This window comes from Cupressus sempervirens, chromosome 11, assembly GCF_028749045.1.
Source record: "Cupressus sempervirens isolate cs-2001-9-10 chromosome 11, ASM2874904v1, whole genome shotgun sequence".
In the NCBI taxonomy this organism is placed as follows: Eukaryota; Viridiplantae; Streptophyta; class Pinopsida; order Cupressales; family Cupressaceae; genus Cupressus; species Cupressus sempervirens.
Genome location: NC_143128.1, coordinates 186,326,154 through 186,352,803, shown reverse-complemented (window position 1 = coordinate 186,352,803; position 26,650 = coordinate 186,326,154). Strand labels below are relative to the sequence as shown.

Sequence of the window (26,650 nt, the reverse complement as noted above, 5' to 3'; positions counted from 1 at the left end):
ACTAAAATGGTGTTCTAGATTTGCCAGACCCGAAGCAAAGTAATACACTCTAACGGAATAGGGTACGGTTGAATCTCATCAAAATTGAAATTGTCAACTAGGGAAGATCTTTCGCTTCTGAAATGGGGAACAATCTAGAACTCCAACAGGAATTCGTAGAACAAAGAAATAATCCAAATCACATACCTACTACTACCTACATGCTATGCTTAAATACCCTTCGGAGAAGCTTCCCGATGGTTTACAAAGATAGCCGACGACCACACCTACGGAAACAAATAAATAAAAATGGGTCCGAGATATACTAAATCAATCGACCCATTAACAAAGGTTTGATTAAATATTTATTTTATGATGGGAACATTACATGCAACACAAGCAATTACATCCTCCAAACCCAACTACATGTTTACCTCAAGTAAAAATTATTCATTTTTACCACGTGATTACCTCTAGAGAACCCAGTTTCGATAAAAGGTCTCTCTTTTAAATACCAAAGTTGTCATTTTGCACACATTCCTATGCACCTAGCTTGCATTCTTAGTTATACAATCAAAACCCATCTTACACATGAATTCTATCATTCTAAGACCCATTTTGGCCCATTTTGTCCAAATACATGTACTTTCTGGATCATTTCCAGCCGTCACATGTGTTCCATGAATACCTCGTCCTTCATAGATTTGCCTTCGTCAATCAAAGACTAACGTCTTGATGGAGTCAATCCCTTCAGATGATTTATTTACTCTTTGGAATTTCCATGCTGCAACACAAGACATGTCCATACCATCAAAATCCAAAGGGAAGATGAAATATGAATATGACAAGGAGATGGCTCATGATTACATCACTCGTCTGATCTCCTTTGGATCAAGTATCAAATACATAGATTGGGCACATAGCCATGGCTGATTTCTTACAAAGAATTGAAGCTCTTGTCAACAGGGAGATGGGACACATCAAAAAGTGTGATATTAATCTAGTGTCTATTTTTCCCATGGCTTCCGTAGAACCTGAGTTTGTCTTGGGATGTGCCTGACATTTCAGCCCAAAGACAAAAGCAATCAAGAATGCGGATGACAAGTTCATTATCAGTCTAGAGCTAGATGTTATTGAACAAGTCTTCAGAGTTCCTCAGAATTCAGAATGTGTAGATTTGTCTAAAGAGATGTCTCTAAAGTTGTGGAATCAAAAGAAATTGGATTATCAAAGGCACACAAATCCATACTGGTTGGATAATAAGAGAACCAATTTTTCTAGGTGGCCCAAAACAATACACAGATCTGATTTCAAACCAAACATTAATTATTTGATAACTCTCCTTAAAAGAGTTTGTGGCCTCAAGGAATCTAGCGATTTTGAACCTTGGATGTATAAGTTTCTCCATCAGATCTTTGATAACGAGGAACCCAACTATTGGGAAGTACTTATAAGCACAATGCTATGTGAACAGCTGGTTCATGTGGGAACATCAACACTGTTCTACATGAATTCATACTTGGTCTACATTGCTGCAACCATGGGAGCCTTCTCAAGAATTTCCAGCTAGGGGGATCAGACTCTAATTCCCATTTGGGACTACTATGACTAGAATACATTGGCACAAAGAGTATATCATTACAGGAGGGTCCAAGATGCATTCTTCGGACATTTCAGGTGTCAATTTGACAAAGAGTTGGTAATCAAAAGAGTATCAGATGCAGCCTAGGAGAGGGTAAATCAGTTTGGTTGCATCTTCTTGTAATTTCCAACTTTTACCTATTTAAGAGCTCATTATTTTCAAGGGGAACCATATACCTTACCAAAATATCCTACTGATAGAATTATTCAGATGGAGTTGGCCAGACAGCTCATGGAGGTACAATCATACCAACATAGTCAGCACAGACCAGGATTTCACATTACCATTGCCAGCCCCTTGTAATTGGTTAGTATATGCGAAGTCCAATATACAAAGCAAAATCTATGGAAGCAGAAGCTTATCTTATTACCTTGAAAAAAGTCAAACCTAGGTTCAACTTCGATTACTGGGGGATGCATTTAAAGATCAAAAGAGCATTTACCCATGTTCATCACATGGAAGATGTATGGATTGATTTGTGCATGAAGGTGGACATCATGAAATCAACTATTGCAAGCTCACATTGAGGTAAATCATCGATCTCAACATGGTTGAGATTCCACCAGGCTTTCAGCTTGAAGATAATGGCATCATCCTAGATCCAGAGTATCACAAGGCTAGTTTTGATAATTGTGTCCTTTCCCTATTCAGTGGCAACAAAAAGAAGGCATTTTTATCTTTGATCAATTCCAAACTTATCTCAGGGAATTACTAACAAATGGTGGAAAATCAATGGCCTCAGGAGAGTACATGTAATATTCCGATCCCCGCAGTTGAAGACATGATACCACTATATACCCAATTTCGTCTCAAGTGATCTGGAGGCAATATACGGCCTGGAGGGAGAAGTGTCTGGGCCGTATAGTAGTAGCTGGTAGGTCGTACATCAAAGTCTGAATGGGCCGTACGACTGAGGCAGGGGGAGCTGTACAGTTGAGATATGGTCTGTACAATGGAGATAGAAGGTCACACAGTTGCTCTTAAGAGGTCGTACAATGAGGGTGAAGTTACCATACAGAAATGGGTTAAAGTGTTCAGTGAGGGTGAAATGTAGCACAGAGTTGATCTTTAGATGCACCAACACTACATCCTCCGAATGAATGGACAATTCAAGAAATTATACAAGAGACACCAAAGTAAAATGAACATAGGTAGATATAGATATATTCCAGACTAAAATGGTGTTCCAAATTTGCCAGACCCTGAAGCAAAGTAATACACTAACAGAATAGGGTGATGTTGAATCCCACCAAAACAAAAATTGCCAAGAAGGGAAGATCTTTCACTTCCGAACTGGTGAACAATCCAAAACTCCAACAAGTTTTTCATAGAACAAAGAAATAATCAAAATTGCATACCCACTACTACCTACATGTCATGCTTAAATACCCTTTGAAGAAACTTCCCGACGGTTTACAAAGATAGTTGATGGCCATACCTACGGAAACAAATAAATAAAAATGGGTTCAAGATATACTAAATCAATCGGCCCATTAACAAAGGTTTCATTAAATATTTATTTTATGACGGGAACATTATAGTCCTTTCGTCCCAAAATTTGCTTGTCCTCGAGCAAATGCAAATCCGATTCTTGAAAACCTTTTGTAATCAACTTCTTCAATTTCGAGTTAGGTACCAAGTAGATCTTATCGCCGTAGTAAATGATATCATCAATAACTTGGTATCTTTAATCATGTACACAACCATCCATCAATTGACATGCAAAAGTGTTCTTGGAGTACTCGACCAATAGATGGGCTCATCAATTATCCAAGGAATGGGGTAAAGTGTGGACTGTCATGTTTTTACTTGCAGCGTCTAGGATCATATCATGTTTTAAAATGGCCTCCATCTTCTTGATTGTGACTTTCCTTGTTCCTTTATTTGACATTCCTCTTAGCAGCACCTTCTTGCGATTTGTCTCGAATGAAAAGTTCGTCCTCTTGAAACTTTGGGTGTACTGATCAATGGTTTCCATCCACTATGTATCCAATATGATATCAATATCAACCAAATCTATGACAAAGAAATCATCTGTCAAGGTAGGTATACTTACCCATGGAAATTTTTATCTGTGGGATCACATGAGTGCAAGGTAACAAGGTTCCTCCAACAACTTTAACCTCAAATCCTCCATGCTCTATTGTGTGCAAGCCCTTACTAGTGACCAAAGATGAATTGATGAAATTGAGTGTGGTGCCACTATCAATCATGATTGTGACTTGTTTCCCGTAAAGTGTGCCAAGAACCTTGAAGATACTACTTCTAGCCATTATAGTGAGAGTAGCAATGGAACCCGCTTTTGTATCAGGGCATTTATTCTCTCTTGCTGGTTAATTTCTTCACGAGTCACTGTAGGTACTTGTCCTTCGTCGTCATCAAGAGACACCTCAATGTAATGAATCTTTCCCTTCCCTTTGGAGAAACTTCCCGACGGTTTTCAAAGATAGTCGATGCCCATACCTACGATACATATAAGTAAAAATGGATCCAAGATATACTAAATCAGTTGAAGCAGGAGGTCACTCGTCTTCATGAGGCTCCCCGTCAACAATCTTCACAGCTTGCAGTCATCACATCTCAAACAACTTAATTGAATTGGAGAGTTGAGGCAACCAAAGCATGGTTTAAAGAAGTTATCTCAAAAGGAGGTCTTAGTTGTGTGGTTATAGGCTTTCCAACAACCTATGGTTTATTTTGGCTCCATTTGAGGGACTTACTATTTATAGTAAGTCAATCCGTTGGTCTCGATGAGCTCAGTTGAGTTAGAGGAGTTGAGTGATGCTCTCAATGTTTATTTTCGACTTCCAGTTTGAGTTCCAAGAATCTTGAAGGGAGCGTCTATTTATAGTAAGTCACCCCGTCAAGTTCATTCATCAGCTTTCATCATCAGGATCACTTTGGTGTTGTTAGATTTCAATTCAAATACTTCTTTAGCGATTTTCGCAAGACATGTGAATTATTATTATTATTCATCTAAATACGTTGAGTTTGCTATTTTTGTTGGTCACCTCAGTATCATAGCTCATTGGAACAAGTACGAAAAGTTCTAAATCGTGGGAACAAGAAACAGTGACCTTACGTGTCCGAATATTAAGTTATGGTGAAAAATGTCATTTTCGGAGCCAAAAGCAATTAATAAATTAGATTATAATAACACTTTATTATATTTTAATGTTGCGTGTAAGAAGCTTCTTAAGTGAAGTTCATTTGGGAAACTTTGTGCCATTTGGAGATTATAAATATGAGCCCAATTGATAAGTAAAGCATCCAATTATTTGTGACAATTCTGAGTCTGTGGTTTGTGCCCTTGCTTAAGTATGAGGGTTTGAAGTTGATCATTCTTCCACAGCTAACGTATTGTGGATTTCTGAGAATTTGTTTTGTCTTCCTACTGTGCTTACTGTTGTTGGTAGGCATAATTTATTTCTATCTCGATATCTAGCTGAGGGTTTTGGATATCTAGGAATTATCCTTGCCGTTGTCTGTAAAAGTGTTGCTGTTGTATAGCAATTTCACCATAATTCTCTACTGTGATATCTGTGACTGAGGAGTTATTTTATGCAAAGGAAATTGACTGTGTGAAGGACTTGGTGACTGGATTTAATCTCTCATCCTACAATCTTAACTGAGGGAAATCATTGTGCATTTTGTGGCTGCTATTACCCACTTGTGGCAGCGATTGAGGTTTGTGTGGAGCTGCTTATCATCCCTGAAGGGTGGTGTCACATTCTAACACCCCTGCGTGCAAGGATAGAGCAAATCAATTCATCTATTTGGGCTTGCAATCTGCAGTAGTGGTTGCCATTACTGATTCTGAGCAGCGTTTGGAGTGTCGTTGAAAGTCTGAAACTAATTGCAGACCTGTGGTGATACTGGTGAAGCCTGTCTCCAATTTCAGAGGCCTATGAATTAAGTATTTGAGGTCAGCGTTTGCATTGGAGCCTGCAACCTGACTTTATCAAGCCTCTGTTTGACAGTTGTGCATTGTTATATAGTGTGATTCAGGTCTGGTATTTACAGTCTGCTTAATCTGCATTGAATGCCTAGAATCTGGAGTCTTTAGAGGTGTTAGACTTCTCCTGTAACTGCTTGGCATCCTGTAACTATGTTTAGGCACCTGGTTGCTTTTGATTAGCATCATTTGGAGCCTGCGATTATCATATTCAGGTTCACAGTTTAATCTAAATGATAATTGCTTAATGTTCAGTAGATGTTGTCACTTTTGGCAATGTTCGTTGTAATTGTCCATTTCACAGATTATTGATATTTTAATATTGTAGATGAAGCATTAATAACAGTTTGGTATTTGCTCCTCTTGTAATTCTAATTCTTGGCATAGTATTTGCAAGGACTTAACAATGGGATATTTTAATTCCATTGCATATATCTAAAATTCCATTTGTAAAGCCCACAAGATCACAATACAAATCAAAATCTAGTATAAGAGTTGCATGCCAAATGTTTGACCAAATGCCTAATTACTGATTACAAAAGAAATTTGGAGGTTTGTGAAGTTATAATCTAGTCGGGGTTGTTACAGTTGCTTCCAATAAACCAGAAACAATACCTTGAAAGAAATTTTGGGTATTTGAGATCAAATGGAAGACGATCTAGATGTCTTAATTTCATGTGACGTCATTCCATCTTCTGATATGTTCTACAAATATCAGGGACTCATGCGTCATATGGAGGAGCTACTTAGAAAACTTCTAACAAAGATATTGGGAGCCTTAGAAGGCTGTCAAATAGTAGAAATGGAGATTATGAGCGATCTGGAGCAGATGGGATGCTAGGTCCTTACTGAACATGATAACCTGTTCACTGAGGAGGAAATGACCTCAAAATACAGCGACATAGTCAATGCTGATTTTGATTCTGAAGAATTTGGATCACATACAATGAACAGATTCATTGGATACAAGTCTGTGGAAAAACACTTGTGGGATTCTCTTGCAGAGAATTACAAAATTGTAAATCAGCACATGCGAATGCAATCAGAATTGAAGCCATCCAAAGTCAATTGAGGTCCCATATCTTCCTCTGGTTCATGATCATATTGCCAAATATAAGGCTCTTCTTATTAATTTCAAGGGTTGATTTAACCTTTCTCCGCTTTCTTCTTTTCATATTTTAGTGTGTTTGTAGTTGCAGACAATGAATTGCATGCAATGCAATTAAATGTAATTCGATTGCATGTCCTCATGACATGTAATCTAATAACTCTTCTCAACTAGTTTTATCGAGTCAAAGTGGTTGAGTTGCTCCCACTAATTCCTCCTTTTTCTCACTTATTTTCCTATATAAGAAGCACCCCCCTCATTGTAAAAATCATCTTTTATTTGTATGCAAGAAAGCTTTGAGGAATTGTGCAAGCATAACTTTGATTGTGTAGTACTGTTTTTAAGAAAAGTGAATAAAAAGAAGCAATTGGAGCTGAAACTTTGATTGAGAGCAATTGTTATAGTGCAAATTGGAAGCTTTAACTGAAATTTGTATTTGTTATCTTTGATTCATGTTATTGTTGTATGCTTAAATAATTGAGCATAATGAGTTAAAAAGCAATTGGAGCCAAAGGAAGCAATTGTGGTGATACATAGTGCCAAGTGTTCCATTTATTCTCATGAGAGATGGATTCATGGTGAATCACTACTCATGAAACATGGGTCAATGAGTTTGACTCAAAATCACACAGCTAAATCCTGATAGCAATATCACAATTTGACTTGCTGTGGAAATTTCTTACTTATCAATTGATGAGCTTAAGGGGCTCTCTAATGAATGGTTCACAAGGCACAACACTTGGTGAAGGTTTTGCAAATGGGGTTGCAAGTTTTGGGTTTAACCATGGAGGAAACTCTATAGTTAAGTGTGCTCACGCTGGAGTAGTACTAGGATGGGTGACCTCCCGAGAAGTCCCAGTGCTTCACCCCTGTGAGCATCACCTAGATCCAATGAGTGCTAAGGGTTCCATTTATTCTCATGAGAGATGGATTCATGTTGAATCACTACTCATGAAACATGGGTCAATGAGTTTGACTCAAAATCACACAACTAAATCCTGATAGCAATATCACAATTTGACTTGCTGTGGAAATTTCCTACTTATCAATTGATGAGCTTAAGGGGCTTTCTAATGAATGGTTCATAAGGCACAACACTTGGTAAAGGTTTTGCAAATGGGGTTGCAAGCTTTGGGTTTAATCATGGAGGAAACCTCGTAGTTAAGCGCGCTCAAGCTGGAGTAGTACTGGGATGGGTGACCTCTCAAGAAGTCCTGGTGCTTCACCCCTGTGAGCATCACCTAGATCCAATGAGTGCTAAGTGTTCCATTTATTCTCATGAGAGATGGATTCATGTTGAATCACTACTCATGAAACATGGGTCAATGAGTTTGACTCAAAATCACATAGCTAAATCTTGATAGCAATTTCACAATTTGACTTGTTGTGGAAATTTCCTACTTATCAACTTTGACTCTAGCTTCTATTGCCTTCTCAATTCACAAAAATAGTTTGAATTTTCTACTTCTAGAAGTCTTTATGCCCCAATGTAGAGATAACTCTAACAGAATAAATTCAAACAAGACTTGGAGCCAAACCAATACACTTTTGATTAGCCTTTGAGTTGGTTTTAGTTTATCAGTGTTACCGTTTCCATCTTTAGATAGAAGCGTAGTTAGAGATTTCATCTTGCCCACTACTCACTCTGCGGGTAAGTGGATTCTTTCTTAAAAGATAAAAGGAAAAGAATATTAGTAATACCCTTTCAAAATCTTCTTACCTTGAGTCGATTCAAGGAATGGTGAGAAGGGGGAGCCTTGCATTTAAAGTAGGAGAGACTATGTCTCATACACTATGGCTGGTCTACCTATTTTGCAATTGGATTTGAACGAATTGTCGATTGCAAAATATCCACCCAACACATTGCAATTTCCATGCATCTCCAGAAAAACAGGAATGACATTGCTAGGCTTTGTATGGAACTTTTCATTATGAAAATATTGGTTGATTTAGACAAAGTTTTGGTTAATATTAGGGATGACCTCATCATTCCTTGTCCAAGGAATGACAATATGTTAATGATAAGAAATAGGCTAGTCATCACCTACACTATTTCATATTAAAAGGATATAGAGAATATTTGAGCCTAGAGGCCAAAATATTGAGAGAAATAAGTTTCCTTATGCATTTCTTCGAGATAAGCGCCCCAGACAATAGGAATTGGCTATCAGTTACGTGCTTAAAACAACTCTCACTATCTTTATTAATTTTGAAACATGTAAATAGTAGATGCAACAACCATAGAAAGATAACCATGCACAATAATACCAAATATATTAACTAGGGAAACCATTGATCAGAAGTAAAACCTCGATGGGAATGATGCCAACAAGATGTACTAATATAAAAGTTCCTTGTGAAAGGATGAGTCAATGAAATACAATCAGTACATAGAGTCCCTATTAGGAGACTTTGAATTCAAGTTAGGAGATTCCAACTCTGTCAAGAGTTGTGCTAACCCTGTTAGAAGTTGAAAGGAGGACAACTAAACTAATTGTCTAAATAGCCTAAAAAATAGTCGTCACTAGACAATCTTTTGGATAAGCATATCCAAGATCTTTTAACTCACTAAACATCAACTCCTTTGAAGCTCACAATACATCAATACACTTCAATCTCTCCTTTGGTCAAAAGATATTTGCATTAAGTTCGCTTAACCAAACATCACAATGCATATGACCGCATATGATGATTTGCCACAAGGAAATGATCTTTCCTTTATATCAAGTCCTAATTACAAGTATTGAACTGTTCCAAAGGCTTTTCTAATTTACAATAATAATATAGAACATCTTTAAGATATTACATTACAATTATACTCTTTCCACAATGATTTTTACAATAGTCAACTCACAAGGAATAGTACTCTGAACAAGTCTTCAATAAGTCGGCTCAAACTACATATCTGATTTCGCTATCTCAACCATAGCATCGCCAACATGTCTCTGACCTTCCTCGAAGCTCGCTTAACGAGATTCCATCTCTGTCAAAAGAACAAATGATTTACTAGCAACTGCTTTCTAGAAACTATCTCTGAAAGCAACCTCCAAAAAACTTTGCATAACTCTACCAAAACCACAACTCTTTTTACGCGAACATAGACATAGCATTAGGACGGGCTCCTAAAGCTAACCTTAACTGTGCATAACATACTCCATTGACCATTGATTGCACCAAACAATTTTTCCTCTGTAACTTCTGGAATTCTTCACAGAATAAAGTGTATGTTGAAATCAATGACAAACTATAATGACCGCAAGACATAAGCTCTGAGTTATATCTCCAGCATTGCTAACATAAGCCTTGAATTATATCCCATAGGCATACCATCAACATTCATGCTAACAAAAGCTATGTTGCAAAAGATTTTTGTCTTTTGTTATAGAAATAGGCACCTTTGACAAGCATTGGTTCTTTTTAAAACTTAACCAAGCAAAAAGAATTTTGAGGCATTACAGATAGGACAATGTTTGGTGTGCATCTATAGCTGAACTTCTCCACAAGGAGGGGCCCGATACAATTATTTTTGAATTCATCATTTAGAACTGATAAAACATCAACCTTGATTAAAAGAAAAAAATATTCATCTTAAACTTGTGCAAGTTCAACCATCCACAAGCATGGGGCACAAAAATTGTTGCAAGTGTTTGGTCTTCATTGTGTATCACCATTGATCACATGCTATCATTGTTGGCAATTTGGCTAAGAGGATGCATGAGGAAGATATAGGGTTGTCATCTATGGCAACATACACCTACTATGAAGAGGGCGAAACATAGCATGAAGTTTTGGATTCTTGGACTTAGAAAATTGTCGAAGTGTTATTCAACTAAATAGTGAACAGTCAAAGTATTTGTTAGCACACTTCACAAGATGCATTTCAGCATGTGCATGGTTAAAGGAAGATAGAATGGGCAATGTAGAACATGAATACAAAAGCGCTAAAGATTTGGAGATGTATGGACAGAGTTATGGACATTTTCCAAGTATCGGTTATGACAGGGAAAACAAAGAAGATGATAGAGTAAAGGCATTTTGGTTAAGGGATTGTTTTGGTTGGGACGACATCCTAAATGTTAACCCTTAATTAGCGAAAACCAATTTTAAGTTTTGGGAAACCTGCAAGCTCTTTAAGGCTGACAAGTTAAGCAATTTGGTATAATGGAAGACACTTTCATTTGTAATAAGGCTGGTATTGTATTGTAACGATATAATGTTCGAATGTGCACTTTGTATGATCAATATGATGCGAGCTTGATGATAGTACTAGTACAGTACGGATGTATGATCAATTTTGAGAAGACGAACACAAAGCAAATCATATATTAAAGATATCAATATCTCTACTCTTGCACTTTCTCATCCTGATGATGGATCATGTAGTATGATCCGAAACGTTGATGGTAAAAAAGCGCACACAATCAAATCCAGAAGACAAATTATTTACAAATGGATTGTGGAAATCTGATAATGTTAACTGATATCAACATTGTCAAAAAGCTTTATGTATCTATACCTTTTGTATATAGATTGTAGTGTTGTATATGCATGTTTGGACAGTGGATCAGCTTGCTACTTGTATTGCAATACCAACTCCTAACACGATTGAGGCTTCTTAAAAGCCCTAGTCCTCTAACAAGGACAGATACACTATATAGATGTAATAGACTCCTAAGAGGGTCAATATCTTTCACAAGATACTTTTGATTAGTGGATCCTTTTGTGGGTACCATCCCCACCGGAGTTTTCCCTTGGCCAGGGTTTCCCTAGTTAACAAGTAATGGTGTTATGAGTTGCATTGTATTATGGTTATGTTTATTTTCTAGTTTGATCCTCTTTTTTAGCTTGATCATACATGAAGTTTAAAGTTTGTTAATGATATCCATAGTTGGGCAAAAGTTTGTGGAACACTAATTCAAACCCCCCCAGTATTCCCTATTTCTAACAATCGTATCATTTCACCTAATTAAGTTGAGTAAACTCTTTTTGCAAATATCTTTGACATTAATGAAACTCTGTCCAACATTCTAGGCATTTACTATAGAACCCAGTCTTGATAGTTTAAGTTAAAAATAATTAAGTTACTTTACATTGACGATGATATTTTAGTATGTTTATGAATATCATATTCCTAGAAAACGTATTACTAGTTAATACCTTTATGGTTTATATTTAAAGATCTTATCTCTAGTTGTCTTTTGGTTTCTTCTGGTTGCTTACTGCATACGAAATTTTAGTATATTATTTCTTAAACATTGGCTTATCTTTCATGATGGGCTTTCATTTTCATTTTCCATCCATTCACCCATCCATCTATGTATACAGAAATATTCTCAGAAAGGATGCCCAAGCAAACTAGGAAGGATATTTATGTACTGCATGTACTCTAAGTTTATCTTTAAAAGACTAATTTCAAATAAACTTATAAAATGTTTTCCTCACAAATATCTAACAGGAATACTGCTGGATAACGATAGTTTTTTTTCTTTAGAGACTAACAAGTAAGTCGGGGAAGTTGTTAGAATGTTTCTTTGAGGCATCTGCAAGAGCATAAAATACTGCAAGGAGGTTGGAGCATACTCCCAGTCGACCGAGGAATGGTCATATATTGAGTTGGGAAATTAGGAAACAATGAACATTGTATAAATGTGGCATCACCTGTAAGGGGTTGGTATCCTGTAATATTGATGGTGTAACTAACATTTGTAATAAGAGATCCATATCTGGTGTGAAAAGCCATAAAGCAAAAGCATGGCTATTGAATAGAATGGGGTCTAATGGTGTTTTAATTAAAATTGTAAATGAGGATTTATCCTCATTTGTTAGACTTTCAAGTCCCAGGCCTGCATTGACCATACTTGTACTTTTATTATATTTTATTAATAAAAGGAAATTAGTGGTTGTGGCTTCTTACCCATCAAACAAAAAATAATAATTAAGCATTGTTAAAGTATAACTTTAATATTATAACTCAATTAATCATTGCAAAGTTAGATTCACTTTGGCCCAGAGCAATGAGACTCGCCACAAGTCGTCCAAGTCGGCGAGTCTAGTCACCTCAACTAGGTCAAAATGACCCGTGACCCTGACTCGGCGGGTCAATTGAGCTGACTCACCTGACTCGGCTGACTTGGTTGACTTGGCTGGGTGAATCGGTTGACTCGCTTGGGTGACTCGACTGACTCATCTAACTCGTCTGAGTTTTTATTTTTTATTTCAAAATTTTCTTAATACATCTAAAATTTACCTTTGTACTTACGTAATCGATGTATGTTACGTATGTTATCAAATTACCTTCTATTTAAGCTTTAGGCCCCGTTTGGTTGCTGGAAGATGAGGGCCAAAACCGGGTTATCAGGGACAAAACCAGGTTTTGCAAAAAAACTTTGTTGTTTGGTTGGTTAAAATTATAACCCGGTTTTCAATTTCATCTTCCAATTTTGGTTAAAAATTGGAAGAAGTTTTTTCTAGTAAAAAGGTGGAATTCGAAATTAAAACCAGGTTTTGAATTTTATGACAGTTTTTTTAATAATATTGTGGAGTCCACAATATATTCATCTTCCGTGTCAACCAAACGGACCATTGGCTTTCCAAACCACAAAACCAGGTTTTAGAAAACCTGGTTATAAGATAACCTAGTTATGTCAAAAATTCATCTTCCCCAACCAAACGGGGCCTTATTGAATAATGGATGCATGGAATTAATTTAAATCCTAAAAAATCTCTAAATTTCAAGGGTTTTGTCACTTTGCCCAAGTCCCTGCCGAGTCACAGGCGAGTCTGAGCCGAGTCACAAGTCGAGTTACCCTTGCCGAGTCCGAGCCAGGTCCGAGTCTTGTTACTTTGTTGCAAACCAATTCGGACTTCAGCAAGAGGTAGCCCACTAAACTTAGTGCTAACTGGCGTGCCTTACTAAATATAGTAAGGGTTCATCTCTATCAACCCTTGATTTACTATAGTTAGAGAATCCATGAATACTTGATAAAAACAAAGGTTGCAAGAGTCATCATTGCAACCAATGATAGTCTAGGTGCCCTTCCAAATGTATAAATGTTGGATAAATGACTTGCTATAAAATTATAAATAGTAAGTGTACAAAACTGAACCAAACAGCGAGCAATCCTAAATGCATCTATACTCTGGAAGGGACAGAGCTTCTTGTTCTGCCAAATGTGAACCCTCCAACCATCTCACTTAGCCTACAAGGGCCAATGATACACTAATCCAAACAAACTTTGATGCTCACAAAAATGGGGACATTTCAGGATTCACTAATTGAATTCTAACATTTTTAAGCACTAATCATAGGTTATAGTACTTATACTACTCAAAATTAGCACAACATCAAGCAAACTTGAGTCAAACCTACTCCTGTGCTAGAGATGAATATATACTTTTATTTATATAGAGTCCTTTTCAGTATCTACCTTTTATATATTTATTTTCTATGCTCCACAAGGATGCATCATTTTCCCATTCACCATGATGTTCCAAATTTGCACAAAGAAAGAAATAGTACTTGAAACAGCTAATCAAATTTGTAGAGAACGGGTATGAAACTCCATATTGAAGATGGTCAACCATCCCTTAACCGTCCCAAAATGGATTCTTGTCCTTGAGAAATTCTTGTTCCATCATTTGTTCAACCCCACAAGACCAATAAAAGATATTAAACTATTCCAAACCTTTTTTAGAAGACAAAAAGCTAAAATAGTTCATTTTTTCATTTGCTAAGAAGTGAAGGAGCAACAACTTGTAAAGTGAACAATTGCAAGAAGAGCTTTTAGCATCAGATCTTCTTTATTTAAGGTATGTTTTTGATTTCCCATTCCTTTTTGGCTTATACCTTCCATATTTTTACAAATTTTGCAATACAGAGAGACGGCATTATCAGCTTACTATTTTTATTTTCAGAAGTGTAGCTCTACTTGACATTTTGAAAAGAAAAAATTCATGTGCAACAGTGAGCATGAAGGTAGTAGTGATAGTATGGAAGTTAAAATGTAAGAAACATCTTATAGGAAATAGATCTAGTAGTAGAGAAGCCATTGGAGGGTATTTAAGCAATGTGAATGTAGAAGGGTCTATAACCTCTAACCAATTTGAGTGCCCTTCCAAATCCCTCAAAGACTCTACAAAAAGCCCATTCAACCCTAGGAAGCTTCTACAATTCACTACAAGAGTTGATAGAGATAAGAACAAATAAAATAGGAGATAGTAGGGAATAGGAATAGCTATACTAAAGTCTATTCCAATTTTCTTTGGGATGGGTGGTTAAGGGGTAAAGGCTACAAGAAAACAACACAAGCGCAAAAACTTGAGGCAGCTAGATTGCATATTGAGGGGGAGGAATTAAAAACAGGGACTTCAACAGAGAATGTGTGCACACTAGTTTGACAATGAGAACAAGAGCCATGGATGATCCTTCTCTAGGGAAGTAAGTGCAACACCTACTCCCACTTCTAGTAAAGGAAAGGCAAAAAAGACATAGAGAAACCAATATTGCTAATTTGTTTAATATGCAAGAATGAGAGGTGGCTGGATCATCTATTGCTAAATTTATTTATTCTCATGCTATACCATTTCATGTCTCATGTTCATCGTAATTCAAACAAATGTGCAAACAAAAATATCTATGTTGTTGGTCCCATATTTATTCCACGTAGAGAAACTAAGCTATAGACCATCATTCTTGATAAAGAGTACTCCAAGGTAACTCTTTTGATGGAGGATATGAGAAATACATGGTTTATGGATGAATGCTCCATCATCATTGACGAGTGGACTCATATAAAACATCAACCACTCACCAATCTTATTATCACCAGCACAACAAGCTCTAAAGTTTCTTAGAGTTATAGATTGCTCAGGCAAAAGGAATGATACAACTTTCCAATTTCTGACAAAAGAGGTTGGATCCTCCAACCTTGTGCATGTAGTCACTGATTTAGGTCGGGTATGTAAGTTAGCTAGATTGATGGGGGAGGATGCTTGTAAGCACATATTTTAGACCTCATGTTGTGTCTATTTGTTGAACCAATGGCTTGAAGGACACTGAGAAAATTGATTGGATAAAGACAATGGTGTCAAATGCTAGAGATCTGCAAATGTTTATTTGCAATCATCACACTTCTGTGGTATGTTTAGGACATTTTTGAAGAAGGGATTCCTCAAGCCCATGGAGACTAGCTATGGTAGCTAGTTTATTTCTCTATTGAACAGGTTGGATCCTCTAATGGTGTGCATGTAGCCACCAGTTCAGCTCGGGTGTGTAAGTTAGTTGGATTGATGGGGGAGTGTTCTTATAAGAACAATTTTTAGACCTCATGTTGTTCGCATTCATTTAACAATGCCTTGAAGGACATTGAGAAAATTAATTGGATAAAGACAATGGTGTCAAAGGCTAGAGATATGCAAATGTTTACTTGCAACTATCACACTTCTCTGGCATTGTTTAGGACATTTTCGAAGAAGGGATTCCTCAAGCCCATGGAAACTTGATATGCTAGCTAGTTTATTTTGTTGGGGAGGATGCTTTAGGTCCAAGAGAATCTACAATCGACAGTGGTCAATGAAGAGTAGAGTAGATGGCATGAGTCAAACACACTAAAGGGAAGCAAAGAAGTGTGAAGCAAACTACCCTTGATGATAACTGGTGGTCCATGATGAGATACGAAAAAATGTTATTGCTGATTTTATTATTTCTGATTTTGGCAATTTATTGATTTTATCATTTTAGAATTAAAACTATAAGATGTTTTTGACTTGTAACTTGTTTGCACTTGCAAATATATGTGCTCCTTTATTGCACCTATTGTGTGGGTCATTAGATATCATGATGCTGACTCTCCTAACCATGAAGAGATCTATGAGACATTTGATAGCTTGCTTGGGCATATCAAGCAATATATTCATAGCAAGAACCCTAATTTGGGACTTTATGAGGAGCATCTTAGGCCCATTGTGACGTGACGGTGGAACATTATGAACACCCCACTCCATATGACAGTTTATGCTCTCAATCCCAAATACTATGCACCTAGACCTGGGAGAGTGACTCCATCTAGTGATGAAAAATATGATTCTCAAGCTTTCATGTTAATAATTCAATAGAAAAGTATCTCTCAACTCTTCATTAATTAATAAGTTCTTTTTGTGTTCAACTTAAGTTAAATAAGGCTTCTTTAAGGCCCTTGCAAACCAGAGGCAAGGATGGGTAGAGCTACATTAACTCAAAATGGCCTTATTGGATGGTGAAAGTAGCATGGTAGGAATGCACCAGACTTAGAATACTCATTGTTCATCGTCTTTCATAGGTTGTCTATTCTTTTGTTGTAGAGAGGAATTGGTCTACATATAGCTTCATCCAATCAGTCAAGTGGAACAACTGTAACTCTAGACGACTGGAGTAGTTAGTGGTTGTTCATAGTGCACTGCACCTATAGGATCGGCTGACTGTTGAGTGTTGTTAAGAGTCCAGCCTTATGTTAGGGTGTCAATCCCAAAGATCAAGAGGGATGACACACCTCCAGCTTGTGGTTCCATTGGTTGAGGAAGACCCTTGAACTTGGAGTGACTTAGGTCCTAATTATAATTTTGCTTACTAGACCTGTGTGTGTTGTTTATGGACAGCCAAAAATTTACTTATATCTTGACATTATGATTATCATGGACAGTTGTTTATGGAGTTCAACTTCTATGTTTACTATTTAGTAGTTTAATTATAATATATCTACTATTTACAATTAAATATTATGTCATTAAATGCTTGAAACTTGGAGCCTTTGGGCATTTTTTCTGTATGTCATATATTGACAATCAAAGCATTTAAATTTTGTTAATTTTCTTATTGATTCTAATGTGAAATCTCAATTCGAGTCTAGTTCTATGTATTAAGCTTCAAAAATGTCTAAGATGAATGGTTTACCAATGGTCTGATATGCATATTAGAAATTTTCTTTGTATATAAAATTTCCCCTATTTTTTTTATAGCTGTCTCTTACTGTCCCCTAAAAATTGTTCCTAAACAGTACTTGTACTAGGAACACGTCCCATTTAGCCCCTATCATCCCCATCCCCATCCCTAAAATGATGTGGAGTATATGTCTACTACTTACATTTAGATATTTTACGTCATTTCATTCTTGAATCTTGGAGCCTTTGGGCATTTTTTCTATATGTCTGTCACATATTGACAATCAAACCATTTAAATTTTGTTAATTTCCTTATTGATTCAAATGTGAAATCTCAATTCAAGTCTAGTGCCATGTATTAAGCTTCTAAAATGGATATGATGAATGGCTTACCAATGGTCTAATATGCATTTCAAATTTCTCTTTCTATATAAGAATTCCCGTCTTTTTAATAGCCATCTCTTACCGTCCCCTAAAAATTGGCCCCTAAAGAGTACTTGTACTAGAAACACATCCCATCATCCCCTATCATCCCCATCCCCATCACTAAAACTCTGGGGAGCATAGTTTATTTTTCATTATACTATCCAACTATGTAACATACTCCCTCTTAACCAAAGTTGTTATTTCTTTAACATGATAAAATGTAAGTGTGGATAAGCTTAATGCTTTCAAATGTTCAGTAGTAAAACAGTAAAATGCTTCAATAATACCAATATATATGAATGCTAAACACTTGGATCACTATAAACAAAATTCTAAGAGTAAAACATTAAAGTCAAAATCTTACTAGATTCCTGCTGTTGTAGATGAATTCTATAGTTGCTAAAATGCCTTCCAGCCCACCATTTACACCGTAGCATCCAGTTGCTTCTTGACTGAGAATTACAAAAGATTCTAGGAAGCTGATCTGAAAATGTCAAGCCTCCATACTTTATATGGGAAAAATCTCCTTGTTCTGTGGATAATCGATCATTCTCCTGTTTAGCCTGCCATTCAGTTTGTATCTCCTGAAAACAAGAAGCTAATTCCCTCCAGGTATAGGCATGTCCATGAGCAGCATCTAAGTGAAGAGCTATACATTCCACCAAAGATTCTGTTTGATAACCACCTGAATTCAAATATATAAGCAAAATGTCACCATTTACATCAAATCAACCAAAAAATATAGAGGCCCAAGAAAATTCACACAACTGTCAATTCCTAAACAGAATTTGATTGGAACCTGAACATAGATCTAAGTCACCACATTCCAGAAATGAGCTAAATTGCATTTCCTTCCTATTTGGATACATTTTTTCAATTGAGGTATTGGCTTGTATTGCTTCTAGTACCTCAGTTGAGGTCCTTGCAGTGAAGAGAATAATCCAAACACAATTCAAAAAATAACCAAAACATGCACATTACCTGAATGTGCAATAAGCCACATGCACTGTAATCAGAATGCAAATCTACGTCGTGTCGAACCCAAAACAGCTAGAAATATTTGATCCTTCAAACTAGGCTACTTAACTGATTCAGGTGGAAACAAGGATGCAACTGAGGATTGAAACTATGGAGCACTTATCCTATATCACCAACTTCATCACTTCTGTTGGGTATATTATTTAGGCATAAGTCGTTAGGACTGTTTTCTTATCAGCTTCCCTAATAACTTGGAAGCACCATTTGTGCAGACTAGGCTGTTTTCTTATCAGCTTCTCTAGCACCATTTGTACAGCCTAGGCTGTGTTACTGATTACCCGACCCTCCCTCCCCAGAGCAGTAGCCGATGTGCACTGAGAATGGATATAGGTTTGATTTGGCAGAAAATCCAAATAGAGCAATACTAAATTACTATGGATTTGTCAATGATGAACCAAGCTAAATCCATGAGGAATTTTGTGGCCATTCACTCCTGTCATGACAATTATTCACAACTTTTTTGAGTCATCAACAAACTTCACAGCTTTAATGTATAAGGGCGAAATCCCTAGATATGCCCAATTGCAGATATTGAAATCTAGGACAAAAACACAGATGCACATTGAACACAAATACAAAGGCAACAAGAGTACAGATATAGACACAGGAAGATTATTTCTACCTGCTTGCTAGTATAAGCCTTAAACACATGGCCTGCCATCCTTTCTCCTGAATGTATGAAACAAGAATCCTTCTATTGTTCTCATATCACTTTGTACACGTTCCTTATGAACATTGACATCTATCATTTTAGCAACTTATGCATGCATTCAAAACATTATACATCATTTACTCGGTCTTTTTATTGAGCACTGTGCTTTTATTTACAAAAAAAAACAGTAGTAATGTTAAATCCACAATACCGTCCAAGGCTTAAATTATTACTTTATATCAAAAATATTATGAAATAACGAATATATATAAAATTATACATAATTTTAGGGTATAAACATATATATATATTTACAACTCTGTGTTTTTGTACCAATAAACCCAAAATGAATCCCATCTGAAATTCTCTAGGTCAAATTCGCAAACTGAACTAGCAAACCCAAATTCAAACTCGTACTAATGTTGTTAACCTTGATCCCATAACTATTTCCTATAGCTCCATAAATCAACACTACTCTATGTGGTATCTCTTAATTTTTTGCAATAACTGTACTACTGAGGCATTTTTTCTCAATTCTCACGTTCCTTCCTTTTTTGATCAAGAATTTGCATCTTTCAAACTACTTTTTTTTTTGAAAGAATGCTACCTGCAATGTGTTAAGGCAGGAAATGTATGATTTCTGGTGCTTTTGTTCAATGTTTGGTGACAAGTCTAATGTTTTATGTGTAATGAGAAGTGAAGGTTGAATATCTAAAAATACCATAACCTAAGTCACAAGGTTCAAATTCGAATTTAAGTTCGGCAAGTATAAAATTCGAATGAAGTGCAGGAAGAGTAAAAATTCGGATTAAAAGTCGCCTTATATAATTTTAATTATTTTTAAATATATCCAATATATCCCATAAATTATCAAAATAGTTAAAATTGCTAGATAGTTTTGACAACTTTATAAGCCTGATGACACATTTATAAAGTATAAAACATAAGAAACGTGTTAAATCACAATAGCAAAGACGTGTTTTATTCACAGAGTTACAATCAAAAAGACTAAGACTATGTAACTTCAAAAAAGCTCTAAGCCATCAAGAGCACTTGGCTCAGATGTAGCATCATCATTAGTACCACCACCACCCAATTCCTCATCAAAAAAGTTGGGCGCATCTACGTCTGATATTGCTATGTCTTCTAAAGCTTGTTTTTGTGAAGATGACTCATTTGCTGATTTGCTCATGAGCAATTTTAAATTGCTACGAACATAGACAAGATGTCCCAACTTTTCAGACAACTTGTTCCTCTTTTTGGAATGGATGTGGTCAAAGCAACTCCAATTTCTCTCACAAGCTAATGAAATTGCTCCTTGACTCAATATTTGAATGGCAAAATGCTGAAGTTCAAGAGTTTCTGCCCCATGGCTCATCCATCATCTATAACCAGGTACCTCATCTCGTGTCGTATTATATTTGTCTTCTCCAATTCCAAACATCCCTTCCACTTTCCTGTATTTCCAACATTGTTCTCTAATTAGAGATGCCATTGATGGATCTAGTTCAAACCTACTAATGGCTTCACAAAACCCTTTCATAATTTCTGCATCACTTTGTTTATCAATGTGAAATAGTTTAGGCTCAATATAGCAAGCTGCTGCATGTAAAGTAGTGTGCATCATTCTCCATCTGGAATCAATAGTCTCCCATATCAATATGTACTTTGCTTCCACATTATTTAGTGCTTTTTGAATAGCTTCTTGCAACGACCCATGCTTTCATAAAGCATTCCAAGGCAAGGAGTGTCTCCATCAACCATACAGAGCACATCAACAATTGGCTCGCATATATTTAAGACCTTTGCCCCACTTTCCCAAAAGCTTCTATTTAAAACAATTTGCTCTATGATCTTCCCCTTAGCACTTTTAGAGAGTGTAGAATTTTCCCACTCATTAGAACAAATTACAGATCTCAAAACCACCTTCTCTTCAACCACTCTTTTCAAAGTAATATAAAATGAAGCAAATCTTGTATCACAAGGCCTCAACAACTCCCTAGATGCATATTGTCTATAAAGACTCAATGTGAGATGACGATTTGTATGAAATTCGCAATTGCTCTTCCTCTATGAATTACTTTATGTATCCAAGGGAATTTTGCCAAGTTATGAAGAAACAAATCTAAACAATGAGTTGCACATAGACTCCAATATATTTGCGAGTACTTCTCTACAATCAGCTTCCCAGCTCCCACACAATTTGATGCACTATCAGTAACCATTTCAACCACATTTGCAACCCCTACTTCAAGAATTAGTTCCTCTAATATCTGAAATATATATTCAGAAGAATTTTCGATTCATAGTATCAATAACCTTCAAGAAGACAACCCCTTTAGGACAAGCCACTAAAACATTGATCAATGGCCTTTCACACATATCTAACCATCCATCACTCAATATAGTGCAACCTGTTGCCTTCCAAGTGGCTTTAACCACATCTAATTTCCCAATCACTCTCTCTTTTGACCTGTCCAAGAGAGTTTTCATCAAAGCCTCATAAGGAGGTATGTACCCTTTGGCAAACTCTGCAACCTTTTGAAATGTAGCACAAAAAAGTTGATTTCTAGCTACGTTGAATGGAATCGCACTAGTGTAGAATAGATCAGCTAGTAAATCATCCACTTGTTGTTTCTCACATGGTTTCCAAAAGTTGTTCAATGTTCCACTCTCTTTTGATGCCTTTACAACCCGAGGTAGATATGAAGATGAAGGTATAGTAGATGAGAATCTAAAGACATCATCTTCAATTCTTTAGTTATTTTGTGCCTTTATCTTTTCAGCTATAGAAGATGAATGCTCTTTCTCTAAAATAGCTCTAAGCTCTTGGGTCACACCTTGACATGTAGTAACACCTCCACCTTTACCTATCGTAATACCAAGCAAATGATCCATGACCCTTGTTAAACTTCTAGTAATAACTTCCAGTAATAATATAGACATTGATAATTAGAACTAAATAAACCAAAAACTAATAAACTTAAAACTTTACAAATTAATAAAGTTAAGAAACATTTTGAAGGCAGACGCGGGAGATGGTGATGCAGGAGATAGAAGGGCACGACAGTCTGTAAGAGTTGCCTATGAATTCCTGTGTACAGTCCAAAATGCATGCACAGAGCTATATTGGCACGAAACTACAAAAACCACCATTGAAACATTTACTTGAAACCTCTGTTTTAAGAAATCTATACATTTAAGGCCTCAACAACAGTATTTTATAGAGGAAAAATATACGAAAACCTTAAACATAGTTGACACACGCAGAGAATAGTAATTTCTAATCGTTCATGGCAATAAAAAATCCCCATATTTTCCGACTGGACAACTGGTGATTTCATTCGAATATTTTTGAAAATATTGATATTTAGCAATATCCAAATCTCATGCTTGAGATTTGTCGAATACTATGACTTAGGCTATTACCATAGTTAGAAAACTCAGAAAAAAAGAAAAAAAACTTGCAAAACCCAAAAAAAACTTAGGCAAAAACTCAACTCGTTCTTTTTTCTTTTTTGAAAAAAATATAAAAATAAGTTTTTCCTAAAAACTCATCAATTATTGTTGCCAACCTACCAATTTTCCTGGGAAAAACTCACTGAGCAGAAAAACTCAGCAAGTTTTCCAACTATGGCTATTGCTACACTATTGTTAGGACTAGAGTAACGAGACCCACCGTGAGTTGGGCGAGTCTCCCGGGTCAGCGAGTCAAGCAAGGCTTGTCGAGTCAAAATGACCCATGACTCGGACTCAGCGGGTCAGGTCAGGTGACTCCCCTGACTTGTGGGTCACAACTATCGTGACCTAGCCTCGACAGTCAAGTTTCAGCTAGGACAAAAAATTTAAAATAGTTTTTTTAAAAATATTTTTGTTTGTTCTTTCTTATCCTTATAACCCTAAAAGGGCTTTCATAACACTCTATTATGAGAAAGAGAGAGAGAGGAAGAAGGGAAATAAATTGCCACTATTTTTCAACCAGCCGAAAGGAAGAAAAGAAAAATTTGCATTTGGAACATTGGAGCAGCTATATACTTGCATGTAAATTTATAGGAGCTCTTCTCAACACTTGTCAACTCAATTCAAAGAGGTACGAGTTGATTTTTTGGATTTACATGATTTTTTTCTTTATGCTTATGGGTTTTTTGAATGAATTTTTTCTGTATGTTTATAAGTTTTGTTTTATTTTAGATCTTCATAAAATACAATGCTTAAATGGTAATTTTCGGTCTAAAATGTCTTATTGCAGCAACCTTGACATTTTCCCTTACTCATAATGGCTCCTCCAACTAAAAAACCCAAGCTCTCTAAAGGCAATAAAAAAAATGAGTGCTAGAAGTACACCATAGACTTTCCAGGTAGAGCTAGAACTTAAACAAAATGCTTATTTTGTAAGGTCATTAATAATGAGGGGATAAATAAATTGAAATACCATATTGCCGGCATATGTGGTCATGATGTTGAGCCTTGTAAAGTTGCAACTATTGAGGCTCAACGTTCTTGTTATGTTGCCTTAAAAAAATATGAACAAGAAAAAGAATTAAGACAAAAACAATTAGCAAAGTTAGCTCAGATTGGTTCCCCTTCCCATCCACACTCATCTGGAACAGCTTTTGTATGCAATTTTACACCCCTAGGTTCAATAGGTTGTGTTAGAGAAGGTTCTTACCTTCCCCCCTATCATCTTAGTGCTTCTGCTTCTACATCTATTCCTTGCACTGCTAGTGGTGCTGCCCTTGATAGTAGTACGGGCATTACCTTTCGTCCTAGAGTCAGATAATCTACATTGGACAATTTTTTTGTACCATGTTCCACTCCTAGTGTACAACCCTCACTTGAGAGCTTGGGCTGGAATAGGGAGAAGAAGAGCAATTTGCAAGTTTTGGTATTTCTGCAACATTCCATTTATAGCAGCCAAGTACTTCAACTTAATTTATATTTTGATAGTTTTAAGTTTTACTTTTAATTTTTTTAATTCAATTTTGAAAATAAAATTTTATAATTTTAACTTGATTTGAAAAAATGACTCCTTATTGGCAGGGGATGATTGTTGCGGTTTTCATCTATGGTGCAGGGTTTAAAGTCCCCACTAAAGATGAATTGAGTGGCCCCGTCTTACTAGAAATGGTTGACGAGATGAAACTTGAGTTGGAGGACCATAAAAAGATTTGGAGCAAAAGGGGGTATACCATTATGACGGATGGATGGACAGATAGGAGGAATAGGACTCTCCTAAATTTCCTTGGTTCTAGCGGAGGTAATTCATCATCCTCTACTTCTCAAAGTCTAAAATTTAATGTATTATTGAATAACTAAAATTTTGTTTAATTGATTATTCAATGATAATTGTTTTGTTTTATTTTCACTTTCAGGATCCACCATATTTTTGAAGTCTGTAGATGCTTCCTCACATGTCAAAAATGCAAAATACTTATGTGAGGCTATTGAGGAGGTCATAAGGGAGGTGGAGGAAGAGAATGTTGTCCAAGTGGTGACTGATAATGTAGCTAATTATATTGCTACAAGTAAAATTTTAACTTCTAAGTGTCTAAATTTTTTATTTTAGTTTTTCATTAAATTTTGAAAATTAAAAGTTTTTTAACACATCTACATTTTTAATTGTTTACTAACTAATTTAAAATTGTTGCAGGAAAAATTTTGATGCAGAGACACCCAAGAATCTTTTAGACTCCATGTGCGGCCCATTGCCTCTACCTCATGTTAGAGGATATTGGCAAGATTGAATGGGTGAAATCATGTGTTGCCAAGGCCAAAAATCTTTGCAAGTTCATCTATAATCATGCCTTGGTCCTCAACATTATGAGGGAATATACGAAGGGAAAGCCCGTTATCACAAGATTTGCCTCTAATTTTATCACATTAAAATCCTTGTTGAGTTCAAGGTTACCTTTGAGGTGCATGTTTGTTGGTCCACAATGGACTTCCTCGCCCTTTGCCACCACCCTATAGGGATAGATGCAACAAAATGCATTTATAATGAAGAAGGTTTTTGGGAGCCATGTAAGGAGATTGTGGAGGTAATTTAAATTTTAAAAGCTTAAGTCTTAAAATTTATAAATTAATTTATCTCATACATATTTTTGTTTTATTTTCATTGTGCAACTTTGCAAAGTTTCATTATTCACTAAATTGGTTTTTTGTTTAATTGTTTTGTAGATCACTGAGTCCTTTGTGGCTCTCCTACGAGTTGCTAATAGGAGAAGCATGCTATGGGCTACATATATGAGGGCATGGATAGGCCCAAGGAGGCAATTAGATCCAAATATGTAGGAGTTGAGGACAAGTATGGCCCTATTTGGGACATAATTGATAGGAGATAGCAAAATGAGCTTCATAGACCCATCCATGTAGCAGCCTATTACCTCAATCTGGCATACCGTTTCCATGATGATTTCAAAGCAGATGAGGAGGTTCTTAGTGGCATATACACTATGATATTTAAGATGGCCACTAATGCCACAAATATATTGCTTGAGATGGATGCCTATAATAATGCAACAGGGCCCATTTTTTTAGGTCAAATTTGCAAAGAAGGTTGTACAAAATTGCAGCCAAGCTTTAAAGTTCAAATTTTGAAATGAGACTAATATTTTTTTTGTTTCTTTTTTTTCAAAATTCAGATAGATGGTGGCAAATGTTTGGGCCTTCAACCAAAAACCTTCAACAAATCACCATCTGCATATTGAGCTAGCCAAGTAGCGCTTTTAGATGTGAGCGCAACTGGAGCATGTTCAAACACATCCACTCGAAGAGGCGTAATAGGTTGTCTATGGAGAAAATGAATAAGCTAGTCTTTGTACATTATAACCTATGCATTATGACCAGGGAGATTTTGGATAGTAACACTTATTCAATTACTCTAGAGGAGGTTGATCCAGAGTCTGAGTGGATCACTAAGGCCACTGATCCTATCTT

At 36.2% G+C, this 26,650-nt stretch overlaps 1 protein-coding gene across 4 annotated transcripts in view; it reads right to left on the bottom strand.

Moving 5' to 3' along the window:
- The window catches only part of LOC149528817 (TAF RNA polymerase I subunit A), a 206,966-nt gene that overhangs the window by 24,480 nt on the left and 155,836 nt on the right, over nucleotides 1-26,650 (bottom strand). For all 4 annotated transcript variants that reach the window (XM_089809936.1, XM_089809934.1, XM_089809935.1 and 1 more), the window contains exon 8: nucleotides 18,389-18,709. In XM_089809936.1, the coding sequence (XP_089666062.1) occupies nucleotides 18,389-18,709 (321 nt within the window). The remainder of the gene's footprint in view (nucleotides 1-18,388; nucleotides 18,710-26,650) is intronic.